Source organism: Hoplias malabaricus, chromosome 4 (assembly GCF_029633855.1).
Source record: "Hoplias malabaricus isolate fHopMal1 chromosome 4, fHopMal1.hap1, whole genome shotgun sequence".
NCBI classification, from domain to species: Eukaryota; Metazoa; Chordata; class Actinopteri; order Characiformes; family Erythrinidae; genus Hoplias; species Hoplias malabaricus.
In genome coordinates, this window is record NC_089803.1 from 18,078,392 (window position 1) to 18,100,459 (window position 22,068).

The 22,068-nt window shown below is 39.2% G+C and overlaps 3 gene segments (V, D, J or C); all 3 read right to left on the reverse strand.

Annotated features, from left to right (window-relative positions):
• On the reverse strand, positions 1–517 carry LOC136695492 (probable non-functional immunoglobulin kappa variable 6D-41). The segment is given in 2 exon segments: positions 1–338; positions 454–517. Coding segments are annotated over 2 exon segments (387 nt in total).
• Positions 518–17,862: 17,345 nt separating this feature from the next.
• Positions 17,863–18,298, reverse strand: LOC136694937 (Ig kappa chain V-III region MOPC 63-like). The segment is given in 2 exon segments: positions 17,863–18,134; positions 18,250–18,298. Coding segments are annotated over 2 exon segments (321 nt in total).
• Positions 18,299–20,998: 2,700 nt separating this feature from the next.
• Positions 20,999–21,595, reverse strand: LOC136694938 (Ig kappa chain V-V region L7-like). The segment is given in 2 exon segments: positions 20,999–21,336; positions 21,457–21,595. Coding segments are annotated over 2 exon segments (477 nt in total).
• Positions 21,596–22,068: the final 473 nt, after the last annotated feature.

A 22,068-nucleotide genomic window follows, 5' to 3' on the forward strand; every position in this document is an offset into this window, starting at 1 on the left:
TCACTGTGGGAACATATACTTGCTGTTGATATAATGGTAACTCTGACAGTAATAATCTCCTGCATCTTCAGACAGGACTCCACTGATGGTCAGAGTGAAGTCAGTTCCAGATCCACTGCCACTGAAACGAGCTGGAAAACCAGACTGGAGCTGATTCGCAAGTTTAATCAGGAGTTTAGGAGCTTCTCCAGGTTTCTGCTGATACCAGTGTAAGTAGTGACCATATGAGCTGTGATAGTACACTGCCTGACTGACCCTACAGCTGATAGTGACTGTATCTCCTGGAAGAACAGATTTCACTGCAGGAGTCTGAGTCACAGTCACCTGACCAGCAGACTCTGGAAAACAGACATGAAGGAGAACTCTTTTACACAGTTATATAAATCATATAAATAATATTTAAAAGAACCTCTTGAGGACTTTCTCCAAACTGAATCTGAAACAGAGTCTGACCTGGAGTCCATAAGATCAGGGTCCAGATGAAGATGGGGATTAAAGTCATGGCTGCTGTGGGTGAGGAAGTTTCTGGATCAGCTCTCAGTGATGAAGTGTTAAACTCAGAACTATAAACACTCCCAGAGCACTGAAGCATGGAGCACTCAGTTCAGCGTGTCCTCTGTCGATGCAAAACACCTTCAGAACAGAACTTCACCAGAAATCTCACTTCTCATAATCATCTATTTTATCCTTCTATTCACTACAAACCCTGATCAGCCAAACCATGACCTCCTTGGTTCTATAGACATTGACCATTTTTTCAGCTCTACTGACCATACAGTTGAACTCTTTAGTTCTACAATTACCTAGCCCCTTTACACCTGTTTTTTAATAGTGAGGGCCACCACACAGCAGGTGAGATTTGGGAGTGTACCAGATTTAAGTCATGCCGAGCTGTTTACTGGCATATAGGGGTAGGGTCAAGGGACTAAGAACTAAGCAAAGGACTAAGCAAGGAACACAAAACAATAAAAAGAAGCAACACAGAAAATTGAAATTTGTGTTTATTACTTTGTTATAACTATAAGCCTGTTGATTTCCCTTTTAAATGGTGCCACATTTGTTAGGAACATGAATTTGTGGGAGGTGCAGTAGAGTTCAGTATTTGACTTGTGCCCATGAAAATTTTGCCTAATCCTCTCTGCCAATGTCAAACAGCTTATTTTCTGTGATGGTGTGGGGCGGTATCTGCCTCACTGGAAAAATGAGACTTGTCATCATTGGAGGCAATCTCAATGCAGAGAGATATTGAAATGAAATTCTACCACCAGGGGCAATCCCCTATCTCCACAGTCTGGAACCAAACTCTATCCTCAAAAATGACAACGCTTGCCCCCTAGAGCAGTGTATATCAGAGAATACCTCCAAAATGTGGAAGTGGAGAGGATGGAATGGCCTGCCAGCATCATGACCTGAACCCCATTGAACACTTGTGAGATCAGCTTGGGCGTACTGTTTGTGCCAGAGTGACCAACACAACCACATCTGCTGACTTGCGACAAATGCTGGTTGAAGAATGGGATGCCATACCACAGCAGTATGTTACCAGGCTGGTGACCAGCATGAGAAGGAGGTGTCAAGCTGTTGTGGCTGTGTATGGTTCTTCCACAGGCTACTGAGCCTCCTTTTAGTTAAATGGATAAATTGTTAAAGTGCCAATATATTTTGTTTCTTCAAATTTTGATCATCCAATCTAATCCAAACTAATAGGAGGGAAAATAAATGCCTAGTCTGTAATACAGTCCTTTATATTTTAGAAGGGTGCTCAGTTGTTTGCTAATATATTATTGAGTCGTTGGAAAAAAGAACAAATTGAAAGTCACAACACTGTACTAATTATTTCAGCGAGAGATGTACGAGGGCCAGAATCATGTGTGAGGTTCTGTAATTATGAAAGTTCTTCACTCAAGAGCCTTGGCTTAACTGGTCTGTTAGGACATCAAATAGTTTTAAGTCATACCGAGCTGTTTACTGGCACATAGGGGTAGGGTCAAGGGACTAAGAACAGAGATGGAGGTAGGTGCATGAGAAATACTTAATGAATAACACAAGACACTAACAAAGTCCAGATGAAAAACACTGAGAATCTAGAAAATCTAGAATCTAGGAAACAATCTAGAACCAGGCACAAGATGGGAAACAGTCACATGACGAGTGGAGCACGAACAAGAAACAATACAAAACAGAACACAAAACTAGACACATATTAATTTACTTGCTCGATAGGTAGGTTTTTTCCTCCCCGAAGCTCAAGAAGTTTCCTGCCTGCTATTTTCTAGACTAGTTGCTAATTAAAATGATACTCATCTCAGCTGAACTGTTGAACTGCTGCTTAATCAAGAGTGTCAGTCAATGGATAGGACACGTGTGGAAGTTTCATTTGGGTAAATGACATATATGATGAATGGAGATGGTATATTAGTGTTTTTGATTGTGATATATGTAATTAAATGAAATTTGTGTTGTTTGTTTAATGTGTTGTGTATGGTATTGTACTGTAATGGAGCCATTGTGGGACGCAAGACATTTTCAGAGAACTCTGACAATATATGTGTATTTTATAACAATGTATTGTAAACAAGTATTACAGAGCAGGACACTAAAGGACTATCGAGTGTGTAGTGGGTTATTAGTGTAGTGAGGATTTAATAAAGTGATTCATTCTTTTACTAAACCTTTGTTTGTTTGTTTTGATTATTTACATGGTCATTATTTGTGGTGTATACACAGTTGTAGTGTTGATCCATATTAATCACATCTGTGCTTTTAAATGTTTTACGTACCTATTTTGTGTCTGAAGCCAAAGTGAAGGGCTTGACAGTGGGGAATACCAGCGGTTAAATTTATTGGGGAATGTTGAAAGAACCCAACAAACCTGCAGTGAGAAAAGCACTGCAATAAATACCTCTGTGTGATTAGACTGAGAAATAGAGGAAAGATGTTAATGATGGATGTGTTTCTGTTCAAAAAGTTCAGTTTTTGTTGATCTCTGAGTTTTGCAGATAATAAATGTGGTTTATAGATCTTTATCTGAACACAGTTTCTTATCTCATCTGAATGGGGATCATTCTTTTTAAAAATGCGGCATTGTCTGCTCTATTTATCCTTCTTGAAAACTAAACCGAAAACCACCAACATGACTGAACAGAAGTGACCTGCCAGCCAGTGACTTTGTTTGGCCTGTGGATCTTCAAACCAGTCCAAATGCCAGGAGAAATGGTACAATTCAAATAAAGGAAAAACAATTTACAACAAACTGAGCTTTAAATTAAACCACAAGTGTTTGAACATAATCTTTATGGTTAAATGTTGGCCTTCAGGAGTTTCCTGTTTTCACCTTGTGACTGGGTTCATGCCCTGTTATCATGTGACTGAGTTCATGTCTTTTTGATATAAGAATTGACCTTTCCTAAGCAGGCAAGCAAGATATGTATATTCTTTGGCAGCAAAGCAATCTACTTATTCAAGATAACCATATAATCCCACCAAGGGGGAGCCCAAGTTCACTGCTGCTCCAAGGCTCACTCAGTCGCGTTTGTTCCTGGTTTCTCCACACTCCCAACTGAGGGAGAACATGTTTTAATCGCCGGTGAAATGTGTTCACTTGCGCTGGTGAGTAAATGTGCTCGTACGTGCCTGTGAGGAGAGCTCACTCGCGCCTGTGAAGAAAACTCTACGCCAGGGGCACTTCGCCTGCACCTCCCACCTGTAATACTAACAGAATCCTCTACAATCATAACAGAAAAATGGATATTAGCTGTTAATATTGGTATTACAGTGATCCCTCGTTTGTTTCCGATTGTTCCGATTCCGGTTGTTCCTCATTTCCGATGACTCGGAAAAACGAATTTCCATGAAGTAGAGGAAAGATATAAATTTTTAAGTATTTAACGAGTATTTGGACTTTTAAAAACCCTCCCTGTGCTGTTAAAAACCCACCCTTTGTATTAAACAGTCATTCTATAATGTTTTTCAGCTGGAACTACATGTGATATCCCACCAGTTTCTTTAATAGAGTAATTCCTAAGCTGTTATTTAGCATAAGTAAATTTCACTCAGATGTGGACATGAACAATACATGTACTGTATGTAAGAAATACTTGTAAATGACATATTTTGTCACCTACAGGCCTAGTCTAATACATGTAAATATTAATGAAATATTTTGGCTATTCATCTTTCACGGTTTTCCTAGATTTTCCTTCAATATCCACGATATAGCGGTCATAAGCCCCCTTGAAAAAAGCCGCATAGTAGTGAATCCGCGAAAGATGAACCGCGAAGTAGCGAGGGATTACAGTACACTGTAAAATCTAACTTACATGACATTTAATAAATATTTCATGTAACTTTTACTGAACTGTTCAAGAAATGTTTACTTGGGAACTGAAAAACCTGTTAACCACCTGCTTTTGGGATGTTCATTTTTTATGTTCAACTGCATCAGAAATGAAAGAGGTGTCTGCACATTCTCAGGGCTGTTCTGGGATTAACAAGTTAGTTGCTGGACAGAGGCTGATGTCATTGGATTATGACGGCAGAAACACTGTCTGTTAAACTTTTGTAATTCGTGACTCCAACAGCTGTGTAAATCCTCTGTCCTTTCACTCACTAAGATCACATTTGCAGCAAAATAAAGCATGCTGTAAAGGGCACCTGAACAGATGTTCCACAGAATCTTTGGGGGGGAGGTTGTGTTTTTTCACTAAACAGAGAAGAAGTAGGACGACTATATTATGAATCTCAGTGTTATCTGAGTATAGTGGGACGGATCTTCAGGACCTGAATAGAGTGAAGTCGTATTTGGCTCCTCACGGGCAGACACATTTAATTATGTGAATGTTTATGGGAGAATTTGATTTTGTAATGTATGTGTTTTATATTTGTCTTATATTTATTTCTGCTTGGTGTATCGCAGTCTAAACAAAACAAATACCATGCTCAAAGCAGCACATTCAACAAAAGTTAACTGTTCATGTGTGATGTCTTAAACCAGTGGGTTAGATCACACTGCTGTGATCGGTGAATCCAGAGGGGTAATGGCAAATATGTGTATACCTAATAGACATGGCTTTAGTGCACCATCTAGTTGAATGCAGGGTATTGCAAGAAAAAGGTGAAATTAATGCAGTTTTGGGACAATGTTTTACAAATCGGATTCCAAAAAATTTGGGACACTAAACAAATTGTGAATAAAAACTGAATGCAATGATGTGGAGGTGCCAACGTCTAATATTTTATTCAGAATAGAACACAAATCACAGATCAAAAAACTGAGAGAATGTATCATTTTAAGGGAAAAATATGTTGTTTCAAAATTTCATGGCGTCAACAAATCCCAAAAAAGTTGGGGCAAGGCCATTTTTACCACTGTGTGGCATCCCCCCTTCTTCTTACAACACTCAACAGACGTCTGGGGACAGAGGAGACCAGTTTCTCAAGTTTAGAAATAGGAATGCTCTCCCATTCATGTCTAATACAGGCCTCTAACTGTTCAATCGTCTTGGGCCTTCTTTGTCACACCTTCCTCTTTTTGATGTGCCAAATGTTCTCTATAGGTGAAAGATCTGGACTGCAGGCTGCCATTTCAGTACCCGGATCCTTCTCCTACGTAGCCATGATGTTGTGATTACTGCAGAATGTGGTCTGGCATTATCTTGTTGAAAAATGCAGAGTCTTCCCTGAAAGAGATGACGTCTAGATGGGAGCATATGTTGTTCTAGAACCTGAACATAGTTCTCTGCATTAATGGTGTCTTTCCAGACATGCAAGCTGCCCATGCCACAAGCACTCATGCAACCCCATCCCATCAGTGATGCAGGCTTCTGAACAGAGCATTGATAACAACTTGGGTTATCCTTGTCCTCTCTGGTCCGGATGACATGGCGTCCCAGTGTTCCATAAAGAACTTCAAATCGTGACTCATCTGACCATAGAACAGTCTTCCATTTTGCCACACTCCATTTTAAAAGACCCCTGGCCAAGTGCAAACGTCTGAGCTTGTGGAGCTTGCTTAGAAATGGCTTCCTCTTTGCACTGTAGAGTTTCAGCTGGCAATAGCGGTCAATGCTTTCTAGAAGTATTCCTGAGCCCATTCTGTTATTTCCTTGACAGTGGCATTCCTGTTTGAAGTGCAGTGACGTTTAAGGGTCCGGAGATCACGAGCATCAAGTAGAGTTTTACGGCCTTGACCCTTACACACAGCAATTGTTCCAGATTCTCTGAAACTTTTGATGATGTTATGCACGGTTGATGATGATAACTTAAAGGTCTTTGCTATTTTTCATTGGGTAATACCATTCTGGTATTGCTGCACTATCTTTCTGCGCAACAATGGTGGAATTGATGATCCTCTTACCATCTTGGCTTCAGAGAGACACTGACACTCTGAGAAGCTCTTTTTATACCCAATCATGTTGTCAATTGACCTAATTAGTGTCAAATGGTCTTCCAGCTGTTCGTTATATGCTCAATTTCCTTTTTCCAGCCACTTATTGCTACTTGTCCCAACTTTTTTGAGATTTGTTGACACTGTGAAATTTAGTGAACATATTTTTCCTTTAAAATGTTACAGTTACTCAGATTAAACTTTTGCTCTGTCATCTAGGGATGTGTCGGTCGCGAACGAACCGGTTCAAAGAGCTGGCTCTTGTAAGTGAACGATGAGAGCCGGTTCCTGTCTAAGACCGAGCCATTTTTTTCTAAAGCTTGTCATTCAACCAATCAGAGAACAACAAGCAAGCTCCAACCCTCCAACCCTTCAAGCTGAGACACTTGGTTTTCCTGAATGCCAATCTGCCTTCCAAAAAATAGTTGAAGAAAATGTTAAATCAGTTAAATGTTTATTGACAGTTGTGGTTGTTTTTGTGGTTGTACCTTTGAATGCTGCTGTTTTGCACTTTGTATTTGTTTATTTTATTACCCAGAAATGGATGATTATTTAATTTAATAAGCTAATTTGTAATACCCACCTTTTGGGTTCCATTGGCTATATTTCAGAGTTTACAAGTGATTTTTTATTAAGGTGTTTAAATAAAAATCTAGTTATTTATACAATTGAATGTGTGAGTGCAATCAGTGAGTTATTACAAGACAGCCATAAAAAATTGGCCATTGCAACACTATTTATTATTTTTAAAAAAACAATAATATTTTGTCCATATAGTTTTGTAAAATGTAGGTAATATTTTTCTGTACCAGTGGAAATAAGTGGTAAAACAAAGATTCATTTAGGAGCCGAAAGAGTCGGTTCTTTATGAAGAGCCGAGCCAAAAGAGCTGGCTCCCCAAAAAGAGCCGAAATTCCCATCACTACTGTCATCTATGTTCTATTACGAATAAAATATTGACATTTGCCATCTCCACATCATTGCATTCAGTTTTTATTCACAATTTGTTTAGTGTCCCAACTTTTTTGGAATCCGGTTTGTACTCAGAGGGTAGGATAAAATAGCCTAACGGGCCGTATTTTGCCCACCCCTGCTCTAGAGTTTTTGGCATTTTGGCAAAAACTAGATCCAACGTTTTTTAAATATTGAAGTTGTGTAATAACACAACTTTGGGAGTAGGACCACACCCGAACTCCCCCTCTCAGCCCTCTATTGCAGTGTGATATGATGAATGTGTATTAATTTCTAATAAGAAATTTTGACTTACTGAAGATGTGATTTTAAATACCCAAGCTTTCACTATTTTTCAGAGACATCTCCAAACCAAGATTGGAATTTGAGATAAGCTTTTCAGAAAGAACTGGCCCCAAATTGGTGCCTGGCTGTCTGTGTCAGAGAGTCATAAAACTGACACTATAGGCTCTTTGAAGGAAAGTTTACGACAGGGTCTTGGGGAATCATGGAACTCTTCTCAAATGCAGAATGCAGAGAGACACTCCTGAGGATCAGTTTAACCTTAATTAAACCTTAATTCCCATTTGTTTAAAACAATTTGAAGTTACATATGTGCACAACTGTTTGAATTTAATTCCATTTGGACAATTAAAATGGGTGGGATTAATTTACATGTGTTTAAAGTCATTTTTGTTTCATATGAATTTATGTAGAACCAAGGTAGCCACGTACTATGTGTGTTATGTGTTTAAGAATTATGTATTTGTGTTAACATATAATCTTTAATATTGCAAAGTATGATTCAGAAGTCTGAGATTCATTCAAAGGAGATGGTCTTCAAGCCTTTGTCTTGTCAAGGGTCATAAATTGTATATGATGTCACTACCAAGGTACAGGAAGCAGCCAATCAGGAGCAAGAGAGGCTCTAATCTTATCCAGTTTGTATTAAAGTCAGGTCTTCTAATCTCTGGTTAAAACCCAGTAGCGCCAAATGATACACCCTTCTCTTCTTCCCCTCTGCTTCTTCTCTATGCTTCTTCGCTTCACTTCGCACTTTTTCTCTTTTAGCCTTTTTCTAGGCTAAAGAGGAAAATGACTCAGGTTTTGAAATGAGTCTGCAGGCTCCTCTGCAGGCGTCAGACTCATGGCTTTCTTAAACAGTCTTGGGCCCCTCAAACGTTGTCCAAATAGACAGATTAATACATTAATTTTGTCCCTAATAGAGAACTATAGTAAACAGGGCCGTAGTTATTCCAGCAAGAATTCAACGCCACGCTCAGAGCACGAAGGAGACCTCTGACAAAGCTTCCGGACCAGCAACGATGAAGACGGCCACACACACCCTCAGAATGACCTTCTGAGATGGGGCTCAGGAGAGACTTGCTTGGACTGTCTCTCACAAGGCAAGTGGATCAGCGATGCCGGAGAATCCCCACAGAGAACTTGAGTATGCCGCCAGCTCCAATGGAGAGGTCGGATACGTAATACGGATACGTAAGGTCACGTGGTCTCATTTCGTTCATTGCTCAGGGTTGGTGCTGAATGCTTGCTGGGATAAACAATAGTCTTTCCTAGAATTTAGATTAATTATCCTATAGAAATTCCCCCATATATTAATCTCCCTGTTCCCTCATGTATCACTCTAATCCTTTTCATCATATGAATGTATAATCAATATTCATTTATTTGATTTTATTTGATATTACAATAAATAAACAAGTTGTGTGAGAAAACCAATCCTTGGTTATTTGTGTGTGCACCTTTCTTGTATAGAATTATTACTTCTAGTTCAGATTCAATTTCAGAATCAAGAACCCACGGCGAGTCAATGAGCATAATTCATTAATAATAATTAATTCTAGCTAATTCTGCTGTATAATATGTGAAGATGACCTATTGTCCAAGCTAAAATTGGACAGGTAAAGACACTACATATAATTTAATGACTCCCAAACATGGAGCTTATCAAACTGAATTAAATAATTAATTATTAATAAAATAATAATTAATTATCATTGAATCCACTATGTAGTGCTTATGCCACTGCAACGTATGCATAACTATTTCCACTACACTATACACCTGTGAAAGGGGTGAAAAAACCCCTCTCACTGGCTCACAGCCCCATGAGCCTGGACATGTGCTTGTGAAAGATGAAACACTATTTACACACACACATTTCATATATAAATGTCACTTTGTTTAATAATATCTGGGTAAGTGCCTGCTAAAACTCACATTGTTCCTCACGGGGCGCGTTGGTCTCTTGGTCGCTTCAGTTTTCGCCATGCTATATGAATCAGAGTTTTCATTAACATCGGGTGTCCGTTCAGCGTGTGGCCATTTGTTTTCATAATGCAGTTTTCTGTATGTTGATAGGTGGACGAGTGGCTAGTGAGGTACCCACTACCACACGCTCCATTTAAACGATGGAAACATGTTTTAAAATACCGCTGTTAAAACTTTCACCCACACTGATGCGGGCGTTTCCCACTTCCACATCCATTATTAGGAACCGGGTTGGAACACGCGCGCTGCTCTTAATGGCCCTTTATTGGAGGTTCCGGGGTGGAAGATGGGGGGTGTAATTTATCTCTAACATGACGGTGGTATTTACATTGTGCATGTTTAATTTCTCAGTTCAATAATATGAATAATGTGTTGTATATGGGTGCCTGGTGTTATTTTAAAGTGATGAAAAGTGAGTTTTGTTTCTTTAGGAACTGCATGTTCCTGGCTTACCATACCTTCATGGATGGTATATCCCAGGTAGGGTTAATGAGGGGAAGGTATTTAAGCATGGGGTGTGAGGACGAAAGTTGAGATGGAGTGGGCCAGCTTGAGGAGAGGCTGCACCCAGGATAGCTCAAGAAATTTGTGGTTTCTTTTGATGTTTTTTTCCCTCTTTTTCTCTTTGTTTTGGTAATCTCACCCAATAAAACAAAAAGATAAACTTACTCTGCAGTGACTGTACCTCTGCCAGTTATTGATACACCCAACATCTTCACCACACCCCACAAATTCACATCATTTCCCCGGATAAACTTGCTTCATTTAGTTCAGGAGATGGATCTCGACTCGACTGCTTCACTACGTCAGCTCAATCCTCCATGCTGGGTCATTTCTGCTGATCCCCATATTTGGAGACATGTTCGGCCATTATCAAGCCCACCAAGCCTCCTGTTTTTCCCATTCTCCAGCTAAACAACTATGGGACAGCCTGGTATTTGTTATGTTCGGCTATTGTCGCGCCTGCAAACTGCTTTGAATGTTCTATGCTCTGCTGTCTTTCCCGTTCTGGATCAGTGCTCTGCTCTCCTGCTTCTCCCACTGCAACCAGCCTCATGAGTTACTTATGCATATCACCAGGGCACTAGTTCGCCTACACTGCTTGCCAAGATGGTCCTATTTGAAATGATGGAAAAGAAAGGCTCCTCCTTCCCTCTAAACACTGCATTGATTGACAGCAGTACACCCATTTAGACACAGCCCTCCATGCTATTTTCATTCTCTCTTATCCTCTCTACACATCATCCCAACCCCTATTTTATCATCCCACCCCTCCCTTTATCATCCCAACCCAGCCCTTTCTCTTCCTCTACATCTGCCTTTACGATTCACCCCCCCCCCCCCTCCCACACACACACACTTCCTTTGTCATCCCACCCCTACCCCTGTTGCAGCCTACAGAGTTTCTTACCTTACCTCCGAAGGAGACTCCAGACACCCTGGGGAGGAAACACATTTCAGCCAAAGCTCATGAACATGTGAGAGAATCTTCTTGAACTGACTGAAAGTTGTTTACCTTGTCCTCGTCAAACTCTCTCACGTCTGAATTTTTGCTTGGAGACATCCAAAGCTGCAATCCACTTGCCAGCCACCCTCACCTGTGCCGTCCACCAACGGGGTGACCATTTGAGTGTGGCTCCTAATGCTCTCCCATTCATTTTGGGGTGTGTATGAACCAAGAGTAAAGGTATCTCTGAAACATTTTCAATTCCAAAACAGCCCAGGTTCACTTCTAAAGGGAACAGTCATTTGATCCACAAGCTTAACAATCTCTTCATAGCTTAAAAATTTGTTTTTTTCACAACAATGATTAAGATGACGTGATAAAGGTGTGACGCAAAACTGAATTGTTTTGAGCTGAATTGTTTGAAGTAGAAGCTCAGTATAATCCAGAGATATTTTGAAGCTTGGCTAATAATGGTCTGACAGGCTTGTGGTAATAAAAATTAGCCTCATGTTAATCATGGTGAAAAGTGTATTTCATTTTTTACATCTGTAAAACAGCTGTTCATGAAGCAAGTCATAAATAAAACTGATACATTTTCATCCTGTTGTCTTCTTTCCCAAAATCTCTGAATTACTTTTAATCATGCCTTCATGTGTGACATTCAAACATCCTTCTGGTTTTTCGCTGAACACCAGTTTCTTCAAGTTTTATGTAATGTGCAGTCCCTAAATTTAACTGGCATCTTCTCTCAAATCAAACCCAGAATACAGTTCTAGCTTTCTAAATGTGACTAAAGACTATTTAACCCACCTTTTATGTTTTGCTCTCCCTGTCAAAGTAGTCTAGAATCGGGCCTGGCTCTAGGGTGGGGTTCTGGTAACCCTAGTCCAGGCTATTGACACAGATAGCAACGAATAGTCAATTTACACCATATTTTAACATTCTATTATGAGTAGATTGTAATGTTATGTCTGATTAAAAGAGCAAATTTTTTTCACAGTCATCTTTGTCATGAAATATTGTCACTGTCCAAAAAAACTACATAAATCATGCATGTCTAGACTCCAGAACAATACATTTGGCGTGTTTTATCTATCCATCTTTTATGAAATTCATACAGTGTAAAGTGCAGCTGATGTGTTGAAATGATTGAAATGAAATACAAGGAAAATGGAGATATATGTTTTTCTTTGGACAGCAGCAATGTTATCTTCCCCTAGAACCTGTATCAGCCAATTAATTCATTTGGAGGGCCCATATTTTCACATAAAACATGACACAGCAGAATATCAAAGCGGGTTCTGTAGTCCAGATGAATGTGGTGACTGATTTTAAGGGAGACTGGATTGTTTTCAGGGCCCTGCAGCTGTGTAAACTGCCAGCAGGGGGCAGGTTCAAGAGGTTCAACTGTAACTGTAGCTGTGGGACTTTTGATGGGACTTTGTGGATCTTGCATGTGTTAATGTTCCTAGTATTTTCGAAGTGGAAATGTGAGGCTGTTGGCAGCAATAAAATGGGCTGAAATTCTGAATTGAATTTTGTTTTAGACCCCCATGAAAAGGCATAAGTTACAGATAACTTTCAGTTTTCATCTTTTTTATAGTATCTTTAGTTTTCTCTGTCATTTATTATTACTTTATACTGTTAATATCTACTTTAAAAGCTATCATTTGCAAAATCTGAGGAATTTTGTCAACTTTCAGGTGACATTCAGGTGATAATTTTGGGCATAGTTTTTATGTATATGATACATTTGATATATTTCACACCTGACAGATAGAAATGTTATTGTTAAGTTTCTTCACTGGTGTGTGAAGACAGCAGTGTTTTTGAGCAGGAGGTTTTTGTACAGCCTGTGAATGAGTTTGTATCACTGTGGTACACTTTTGGTGGAGGAACCAAACTCTCTGTAGGACGTGAGTAGATTTTAATTTCATGAAATTACAACATAGTGTTTTTATTTTACGAATTTCAATTCCTGTTAAAAAAAAAAGAAAAAAGTATCTAAACTGCATGTTATATTATTTATTATACTATTATATTTAACATGTATATAGTAATCAATTGGTTACCAGTTGGGCTTAAATGAATGGGTTATAAATTATTGGACCACTAAAAACTTTCACACGCTACATATTAGTAAATTAAAAATTGCAAAGAAATATATATTTTTGGTATATTTTCTGGTAAATGTAATTATTCATTATTTGTAAGTATTTAAAAATAAAACTAGTAATTATTTAATTCTTATCAAAATAATGAATACATTTATATATATTCCTCCTTATGAAATTACATATATGAAATATAGTAATTCTTGCCACCAATAATCATAGTCTTCTTGATGAAGTGTAATGTAAATATAATTTTTAAATAACATGTATTAGTCGCATTTTTTATTCATATTAAACTTTCTGGTTACCTTTTTGATTTTTTGCTACCTATTTTCTTGTGGAATTTCTTAATAATTTTACTTTAAATTAATTTAATTCTGATAGGAGTTTTGTTATGTAAACCACTCTTTGCCCGTCTAATTAAATATGCTTTGATAATAATTACTTTTTTATTTATCTGCAGAAAAGTTATGGAAATGTAATTGTGGCAGATTGTTGAAAAACGGAAAAACCTTTCAGGGTGTTTATAACAGGAAAAGTTCAATGTCAAACCATGTTATTTTGTCACTCTCATAACAAAACCTTGTATCTCCATTTTTAATACTTTTAATTCTTGTAATTAATTTGAAAACACTGGCTACTCTTTACAGTGTGAGATTTTTTTTGTGATGAAAAAACGCAGTGCAATAGAAATGGCCAAAAGTCAATTGAAATATGTATATTTTCATATTTCTACACATTGAAAATTAACATTGTTTCTTCTGCTGCAGCAAAGTTACATTTTTGGAGAGTTTTTATTCAGAATATGAATTTACATTTTTATCACATACATTTTATTATTCTAAAGTGCAATACCAGTATTTATTTAATATGTTCTGTGATTAATGTTTTCCCAGTTGGGCTTAAATTAACACTCTAGATATTAAATAAATGCTCTGTAATAGTGATAATTTAATAGACCATGGCCAAAAGAATGTGTATTTTATTTTAACGCATATTAAAGTATATTACGGTTCTGTAGTGCCCCTGAACTTCCATTGTACGAAATAGTGACTGTTGGATAACTGTGAAGACACTCTCTCTCCCACTGTGTGTGTGTGTGTGTGTGTGTGTGTGTGTGTGTGTGTGTGTGTGTGTGTGTGTCATGTAGGTGACAAAGCACCTACCCTCACAGTGCTGCCCCCCTCCAGTGCAGCTGTGGATGAGAAGGTGACTCTGCTGTGTGTGGGCTCCGAGGGCTTCCCCTCAGACTGGACGCTGAGCTGGAAGGTGGGCGGTGCCGTTCAGAGCTCAGGGGTCAGTAACAGTCCTGCGCTTTTGCAGAAGGATGGGGGTTCCTACAGCTGGAGCAGCACACTGACCCTCACCCAGCAGCAGTGGCTCCAGAGCACAGTCATCTGTGAGGCCAGCAAGGACTCACACGCAACGGTCAGCAAAACACTGACCAAGTGTTAGAGCACATATGTCCCAGTCTGCTTTATGGAATCTGTTTATGAATTGTTGAACCAATCAATAAATAAAATATCTTCCTCACATTCACTGTCTGTTGTTGTTTATGGAGGGCTTCAGTGATTTGATTTATGATCATACATTCTCCTGGATTACTGATCTCATGATCTTAATCTACAAAACATGGGGCACCTGCACCTCCAGATCACACGGAGGAGCTGTGAAGAGGGTGTTTCGTTTATGATTATGAAATCATGTTATATGGTACTTTTTAAGAGGTATAAAATATATTTTGAAAAGCCTGAGAGTGGTAATGTAAAGTTGTAATGAGGGTCAGTGGTTTATGAACTCAAACTGAAGTGGAGGAAACACTGAGTAGTTCCTGTAAAGTGACTGTGAGTTTAGGGGGGATACTGAACATCTGCACAAAGATCTGATCTATTCTAGGAGTGTGAAACCACCCATGCAAATCCAAGTTTCTCCCTCTCTCTCTCTCTCTCTCTCTCTCTCTCACACACACACACACACACACACACACACACACACACTGTGAAGTAAATAACAACTGGCACACCTCTCAACCTCTTAGGCTAAGTGTCAGTTTACACTGGGTCTCATATATGAATATTTAAATTTAAAATGCATATTGAGGTTAAAGGATGGACACGAGTGTAAGTGGAAGTCTCACATTTGCTTTATTCTTCTGAAAAAAGTCCTACCTGAGGTGAATAGGCCTCAAGAGATTTTTAATAATTTGGAACTTAGGGTAATTTTGGATTTTTATTTTAGTTTAAACTGTGACAAAATGTGCCAGTGTCAAAAGAATTAAGCCACCGTGTGGCACTTCAGAACACAATTTCAGCAGATATTTCACTTCTGTAAATATTCTTTCCTTATTCTTTCCTTTCTTTGTACTATATTCACTGATCAGCCAAAGATTAAATTTGAATAGAAGATGTTAACATCTTATAGGTGCTCTTCCTAATCATCATTATTATTATTATACATTTATTTCTCATGTCTACAATCTCTGACCAGCAGCACTGCTGTGTCTGATCCACTCATAACCAGCACTGCACACATTACATGACCCCGACCATGTTAGTGTCACTGCAGCTTTGAGAATGATACACTACCCAAAACATATCTGCAATTATTTGCTCCTGACCATTGCAGAACAAGGTGAAATTTGGCACAAAATGTGTGCAGAGCAACATATGGACTACAGGCAATATTGTAGAAATAACATATGCACATATGTGGCCCATGCAGCTGATATGTTGGACAGAGAATGTAGCTGGCTTTAATATTATGCTAATTTGTGTAACATTAGTTGTCATTGATTCAGTGCCATTTACTCAGTAATCACTCCTAAAACTCTTAAGGTTTTTCTCTCTTTATTCACATGGAAGAGTCAACTACTAACTACTCTGGTGTTATAATTCAGACTGTGTTATGTTTGTTAGAGATTGTGCTACTGTGTCATTATGGGAGATTCAGCTACTAGGATGTCATAAAATTTGACTTGGCTAATGTGAAGTCATAATGGAATACTTAGCTACTGCAATGTTATAATGGGAGATTCAGATACTGTGATGTCATAATTAGAGATTAAACTCATGTCATAATAGGATATTGATCTACTGTGTTGTCATTTTGCAGAGTTTGCCACTGTGAAGTCATCTTGGGTGAACAAGCATGTCATTCTTTGAAATTCAGCCACTGTGATGTCACAAAATTATGCTAATGTGATGGCATAATGGAATTCTTAGATACTGTGATGTCTAAAGAATCCTCCCTCTCTCAGACTAAGGACAGCCTTCAGTCGAACTCCAAACAAACCTGCAGTGAGAACATTGCTGGCAGTAAATAAGTCTGAATGATTAGACTGAGAACTGAATGAAATTTGTCACTGAATGAATGTGTTTCTATCCTAAAAGTTCAGTTTGTCATCACAGATGCAGCACCCTGGACTCAGAGGAGCTCTGAAACTCAGAAGGACTCCTCTGGCGAAGGCAAATTCAACATGGAGGAGCAGTGTGGCCTTGATCTTACGTAAGGGAACTTCTCACACCCTGCAGAACATGATCACACAATCCCTGAAGACAAGCATCAGCTTTAAAGAAGTTCTGTGTGAACTGGGTGTGTTCAGGTGGTAGAGCATTAGTCTATGATTCAGTCCAGAACAGTTCATATACAGGGGGGAATGGTGCTCCTGTTTCTCGTGGTTGGAGTGAGAGCACAAACAGACCCGTGGCTACACTGTGACACTGATTTTACTGAGTTACCAGGTAATAACCATGTTCAAAGACCTTCATCTCACCAAGAAACTTACTTATCTCATATAATTGCACTTGAGAGTCTTAGTTCACTGGAGCCCAGTCCTGGCCCTGGAGCCTCTATGTGCTGCATCATGTTATCCCAGCTCTACACAGCTGACCCAGCACATGAGGAGCTTATTCATGTGTTACTGAGTTGTGCTCAATGAGACAATGCAGGAAGAATGTGCACAGTGTGGGATCTCCAGGACTGGGATTGGGAACGTCTGCATTAATCCATCACTAATGAAGCTAAAGTTGTGACTGAACTGAACAGATTATTTAGCTGAAAACATTTGTATCTTGTAGAAATTGTATCAAATTGTAGATCTTTGTAATAGGTAACTACCTAGTAATTCGTTCATGCGTTTATTGTCTGTAAACGCTCATCTAATTCAGGGGCATGTGGGTACAGAACTTACCCGGAATCACTAGACGCAAGACAGGAACACACCCTGGATGGTGCGCAAGTCCTTTGCAGCGTGACACATTTACAAATGCACACACACATTCATGTCTATAGACACTTTTTCATAGGTAATCCACCTACAAATGTGTTTTTTTGGACTGTGGGAAAAAAACAGAGAACGCTGATGAAACACACATTGACACGGGAAGAACACACCAAACTCCTCACAGTCACCTGGAGCAGGGATCAACCCCACAAATCCAGGACCCTGGAGCTGTGTGACTGCGAAAATATCTGTTGCACCTCCGTGCCACCCTACTACCCTATAATAACTTTCCAAATTTCATCTGTTAGTGTGTGACTGTGCAGTTTCACATCCTCAACTCAGCACCTGCAGTATGTTTCACTGCAGCAGTGCTGTCTCTGACTGAAGGAGGTTTTTGTATGACTCTGTTTCACTGTGTGAACACATTACCACTACTGTGGTAACTCTGACATTAATAATCTCCAGCATCTTCAGACTGGACTCTGACAGTGATGGTCAGAGGGAAGTCAGTTCCAGATCCACTGCCACTGAAACGAGCTGAAAAACCTGACTGGAGCTGATTCACAAGTTTAATCAGGAGTTTAGTAGCTTCTCCAGGTTTCTGCTGATACCAGTGTAAGTAGTGACCATATGAGCTGTGATAGTACACTGCCTGACTGACCCTACAGCTGATTGTGTCACCTGGAAGAACAGATTTCACTGCAGGAGTCTGAGTCACAGACTCTGGAAAACAGACACGAAGGAGAACTATTTTGCACAATTATAAAAATCATATAAATAATAATTTAAAGAACCCCTTGAGGACTTTCTCCAAACTGAATCTAAAGTAGAGTCTGACTTGGAGTCCAGAAGATCAGGGTCCAGATGAAGATGGGGATTAAAGTCATGGCTGCTGTGGGTGAAGAAGTTTCTGGAGCAGGTTTCACTGCAGCAGTGCAGTTTCTGAATCATGTTTTTGTATGACTCTTTCACTGTGTGAATAAATTCTTACTGTTGATATAATGGAAATTCTGACAGTAATAATCTCCTGAATCCTCAGACTGGACTGAAGTGAGTTCCAGATCCACTGCCACTGAAACGAGTGGGAATGTCAGATATTAACATTAACTCATTTGCTTTTCTGATCAGGAGTTTTGGGGCTTCTCCAGGTTTCTGCAGATACTAAGACAAAGGCAGGTAGCCCCAGCTCTGATACACTGCTGGGTTTGTTCTACAGCAAACAATGAATGTGTCTCCTGGAAGATCAGATTTAACTGCTGGAGTATGAGTCACACTCACTTGACCAGTGGATCCTAGAAATATTCACAAATAGAGAGAAATATAAAAACATTAATGGTAGAAATATTCAACTCTGCATCATCTCTAAAAGGAGGAGTCACACATGAGCTTAAAGTCTCCACGCTCTAAACCAAGTGTATGACAGAGGTGTATAACTTTGTGGAGCAGTGGAGTTCAGTACAATACGTTTGGGATGCGTTGGAGTGGATTAGAACTAATCATCCAACATCCAACCCCTGATAAATTTCAGCGACTACAGCTTTAGTGCTCTAATACTCCTGTGGCTGAATACAATCAAATACTCAGCAATGAACCAATATCTAGTGTAGAGTCTATTACTACAGTAAAGGGAGCTAAACTCTATGTTAATGCTCTTGATTTCAGAATAAGCCGTGGATGGACAGGTGCCTGTAAACATTTAGACATAGAGAGTGTAATGTCCATGTTTAAGAGCACACTGAGTGTAATCTGATCTGGAGTCCAGAAGATTAGGGTCCAGATGAAGATGGGGATTAAACTTGTCTTCTGGTGGTTTCAAATTGAAGAGTTGAGACCAGCCTGGAGATAAGATTGTTTATTGAGTGCTCTGGTTCCAGGATGAAGTTTGATGGTCTCAGACTGATCTAATGGTCTGTGAGAGGAACACATTATTACCGCATTATACACATGGATCGATCATTACCTGAACAATATCTGAAACAGGATGAACTTTCGTAATACATCACTGGGCATTATTACGTCCACTAGGGGTAGGACATAATGAAATTAAAGGTTATAAATTATATATAATTATATATATAAAAAAACTTGCCTACTCAGCCTCAGACCAAAATAACTCTTAAATAAAATTACAAAAAAAAAAAAAAACAGATACTGAAGGCAATAATTTATTGACTTTAGCGTTCAGTATTGCCTACATGACAGCTTTAAAAGATTTTTAGAAAACAGGATAAAGCTTCAGGGTGTCCACAAGCCAAAATAACAAACAATGATTAAAAAAAAAAAAATATATATATATATATATATATATATATATAAACCAATTCCACTAACTAAACTTACAGAAAAGAAAATACAAATAGCTACCTTGTCTATTCACACCAAAAACAGGGCCAAACACATAAACAAAATGTCAGGTCTCTGCTGCAAATCCGGTTTAAGTACAACAACCACAAATTACAAAATCAACACAACTTTGGTCTGACACTGTTGGGCAGCCAGCTGAAGCAAGGGATCGGCCTGATAGAAGAAACGGAGCAGCTCCACAACTCAAGGACAATGGTCCTTTTTAAATCTCCCGCCATCAGAGCCAGCCAATGAGAAGTAAAGCATGTGGGTGGAGCAACAGGCAGCAAATCAGCCCCAAGAGCATTCACCTAACATCTCCAAAAAAGAAGAGAAAGAAAAACAAACACTCCAAAATAACACGAGACGTAACAGCACTGTTGTAAAACAAGTTATAAACAACCTAGGTCATAAATATCATCTGAGATCCTTGTACGCTGTCATAAAATTAACCATGTTTGTCTAAGAGACTGAGCTAATTAGATGAGGTAAGTTAGGGAACCTGTGATCTCCAAACCAGTCCAAATGCCAGGAGAAATGGTACAATTCAAATAAAAGAAAAACAATTTAGAACGGTTTTAAATTTAGAAGGTTTAAATCTGCGACTGTTGTCAATTATGCCCCCCCCCACCCCCTCTACCTCATAGTGAACGCACTGGTGCAGAAGGTGTGCTGTCATAAACTCCAGGTGTATTCTGCACATTGGGGGTGACCTCAGACTGAATGTATTGTGAGAAGAAGCCACAAAAGGGAGTGTGTTCTGGGTGATATTCTGCTGGAGGACACTGGATGTGGACATTGATATAAATGTCGGTTTGACACATGCCCCTTTTCTTCAAACAGCACATTAGGCAGGTGGTCTTAATGTTGTGCTTCATTAGTGTAACACTGTTGTAAGAAATAACGCCCAGTGCTGAAAACCTAAACACCTAAATCTGTTTAAAATGGAAACCTCTGGGTTCAGGTCTGAGAACTGATCAAACAGAGCAGCTGTGTGTGACCTAAAGGAGACTCTAGAAATTAAAATAACACTGTGCTTTATCTTACATTTTATAACCTGACTTCTTTAAGCAGGTCTGGACTACTTTTCTGTGGTCATCTCTACACTGTCCAGCACTTCATGGACAACAGGAGCTACAACAAGTATCAGTTTCTACTGAACGACCAGCAGGGGGCGACTTCACTGAACTGATGATGTTTGAGTTGTGCAGCTGGAGTGAAGGAGGTTTTTGTACTGCTCTGTTTCACTGTGCGGACATATACTTGCTGTTGATATAATGGAAACTCTGACAGTAATAATCTCCATCATCTTCAGACTGGACTCCACTGATGGTCAGAGTGAAGTCAGTTCCAGATCCACTGCCACTGAAACGAGCTGGAAAACCAGACTGGAGCTGATTCGCAAATTTAATCAGGAGTTTAGGAGTTTCTCCAGGTTTCTGCTGATACCAGTGTAAGTAGTGACCATATGAGCTGGAATAGTACACTGCCTGACTGACCCTACAGCTGATAGTGACTGTGTCTCCTGGAAGAACAGATTTCACTGCAGGAGTCTGAGTCACAGTCACCTGACCAGCAGACTCTGGAAAAGAATAAAACAATATAAGTTTGAATATAAAAACAATAAAATAACAATATAGTAGGGATATTTTCTGTCAGGTCATAATTACTCTTTAAAAACAAATCTGAAACAGAGTCTGACCTGGAGTCCAGAAGATCAGGGTCCAGATGAAGATGGGGATTAAAGTCATGGCTGCTGTGGGTGAAGAAGTTTCTGGATCAGCTCTCAGTGATGAAGTGTTAAACTCAGGACTATAAACACTCCCAGAGCACTGAAGCATGGTGCACTCAGTGCAGCGTGTCCTCTGTTGATGCAAAACACCTTCAGAACAGACCTTCACCTAAAATCTCACTTCTCTTAATCATCCTTCCTTTATTATAAACACTAATCAGACAAAATATTAAAAGCACTTCCTTGTTTCTACACTCTTTTACCTGCAGAACTGCTGTGTCTGATCCACTCATAGCAGCACAACACACACTAACACATTATCACCACGTCAGTGTCACTGCAGCTTTGAGAATGATCCACCACCTAAAATCTCATCTGCAATTATTTGCTTCTGACCACTGGAAAACAGGGTGAAAGTTGTCAAACAATGTGTACAATGTGTCCATCAGATTAACTACAGTCTTTAAATATAGAAATACCATTTGCACATACGTGGGCGTGCAGCTGATAAAATGAATGTAGTGAATGTAGGTGGTTTTAATATTATGGCTGATTTAATATTCAAGCTCCAATGAGGAGCTT